The 2320-nt window shown below is 44.4% G+C and overlaps 1 protein-coding gene across 1 annotated transcript in view; it reads left to right on the forward strand.

Moving 5' to 3' along the window:
• Sf3a1 (splicing factor 3a subunit 1) overlaps positions 1 to 2320 on the forward strand; it is a 24927-nt gene that overhangs the window by 4082 nt on the left and 18525 nt on the right. The window contains exon 2 of the mRNA XM_004645535.3: positions 575 to 693. Within this exon, the coding sequence (XP_004645592.1) occupies positions 575 to 693 (119 nt within the window). The remainder of the gene's footprint in view (positions 1 to 574; positions 694 to 2320) is intronic.

Below are 2320 nucleotides of genomic sequence, written 5' to 3' on the forward strand. Positions count from 1 at the left end.
GGCTGGCATGTGGTGCTGGGGATCGAACCGCGATCCCTGTGCTTTGCCAAGCTTGTTTCAAGTAGGTGCTTTAGACCACTGAGCCATCTCTCCAGCCCCGCAAAAGGGGCTCTTGACAAGGAATTTCCACTCTTTGAACCCAGAGCCTTGTACATGCTAAGCACAAACCCTTTCACCCAGTTAAACCTTAGACTTCTTGTTTCATTCAACAAACAATCATTAAATATTCTGGGGTGGGCACAGGGCTAGGGAGAGAGTTACAAGCATGAACTTCTAGATTCTGGAATGTGATTTTTCAGAATTTAGCCAGAGCCCCTACATCTGAATCACCTGGGTACTTGCTAAAAGTGCAGATTGCTGCTCCCGCTGAGATAGCCTCATTTAGCAGAGAGCCAGGCAGGTTGCCCTTTTCCCTAATCCCAGGAGCAACCTGTGCAAAAGAGCACTAGCTTTCTGAAGTTGAGGGTTCTAACCTGAGAAAGTCTGTGGGACAAGGTCTCCTGGAGGAGTTCCATGGAGATCCTGTCCCAAACCAGGAACTTTACAACCAGATTTCCTTTTTTTGTTTTCACAGCCAACTGAAGAAGAATCATCAAAGGAGGATTCTACCCCTTCCAAGCCAGTGGTGGGGATTATTTACCCTCCCCCAGAGGTCAGGAACATCGTAGACAAGACTGCCAGCTTTGTGGCCAGGTAACAGTAACTTCTGCATGGTGGGTCAGAGGTAGATTGTAGCAGGAAGAGCTCAGTTCATCCAAAACCACAGCATGGCAATGAGGTAGTCACAGAAAAGATTGGCATTGCCAGCACAGCTCAGCAGTGGCCAAAGTGTCACCCAGTCCCACAAATGCCAGAAGCGTCTGCACCCACATTAGGTCTGAGGAAATGCCTGGACAGTGCACTGTGTCTGTGTCTGAGCCTGAGGTAGATGAAGGGACGTTGATTGTTCGCATTGTGCAAGGACCATATTTCATAAAGTTTCAAATGATCTATCTAAAGTTGAGTAAAGGGCTGGTGAGATGGCTCAGTGGTCTAAAGCACCTACTTAGAACAAGCTAAGCTAAGCAAAGCACAGGGACCACGGTTCAATCCCCCAGCACCACATGCCAACCAGCCCCGCCCCCTGGTGGGCTGAGCTGGCCACACACACACACACACACACAAATAAATAAATAAATAAATTTAAATTTTAAAAAAATCTTTTAAAGTTGAGTAAAATGCTACCTTGTCATGTGGTTGCTGTTAGGCATAAACTGATAGAACTAAATGCAGGTTGGTGGCATGGAAGTATTAGCCTTCTCTCTCAGTGGGATGGCAATTGGTCCATGTTCCTCCAGCTCTCCCTGTTTAAACACTCACACATCCTTGGAGTCTTCTTGAGGGCCAGTTGACTCTAAAAATAGACATATCCCCTGGTTTAGGGCATTTAGAGTATCCTTTCAGCAGCCAACAAGCAATATCCAGCCTATAGGTCAGCAGTGACAAGCCTAAGGCACCACTGTAGTGGGCTCTTTCTATCACTGAAAGCTCTAAAAAGTTCACTATCACTGTTACAGGCGTTTGTCCTTGCAGTATTATACTGAAACTCAAACTAGTTGCCACTATTTAAAAAGTGAGGGGATTTCACAGTAAGTCTGGATTTCTAGCTTCTCTTGTTAAGGAATGGACACCTCCTTCATATGTGAAAGCAACCCTGAGCAGATTGCTGCTCTCTGTTAGGTCACGTGCAGTCCACAGGCCTTCACAGATACACCCCTGAGGCAGCATCTCCAGCACTTTGCATCATTTAATAAATGTTCCTTCACCTACCTCCTAGTAACATGAAACATATTATTCTGGTTGGTCCATTTCAATGTGTCTCCTCTGTTCAGATTAATGTAATTATTATTTATTTATTTGGTCTCTTTGAGACAGGGTCTCCCTGTGCAGTTTATTTTTATTTATTTTGGTGGAACCGGGGATTGAACTCAGGTCCTTGCGCTTGCCAGGAAAGTGCTTGTTCCACTGAGTAATCTCAGCCCCTACCTGTGCAGTTTAGGCTGGCCTTGAGCTCACTTTGTAACAGCCCAGGCTGATCTCCAACTCAGAATGATTTGCCTGCTTCAGTGTCCCAAGTGCATCTAATCACATTTAAAGGGCTTTGATTAACCTGGATATTCAATGAAATGCTACTTGTGCTTGATTGACTATTATTAGGCCATATAAAATTTAGGATAGCAAGTGTTGTATTTAAGATATATTTAATGTCTCATTGTCTCATAGCAACCTTCATACCTTGTTCTTTTCCTCTCATATGTACATATATACATATATATATGTA

This window comes from Octodon degus, unplaced genomic scaffold (assembly GCF_000260255.1).
Source record: "Octodon degus isolate 3935 unplaced genomic scaffold, OctDeg1.0 scaffold00230, whole genome shotgun sequence".
Classification (NCBI taxonomy): Eukaryota; Metazoa; Chordata; class Mammalia; order Rodentia; family Octodontidae; genus Octodon; species Octodon degus.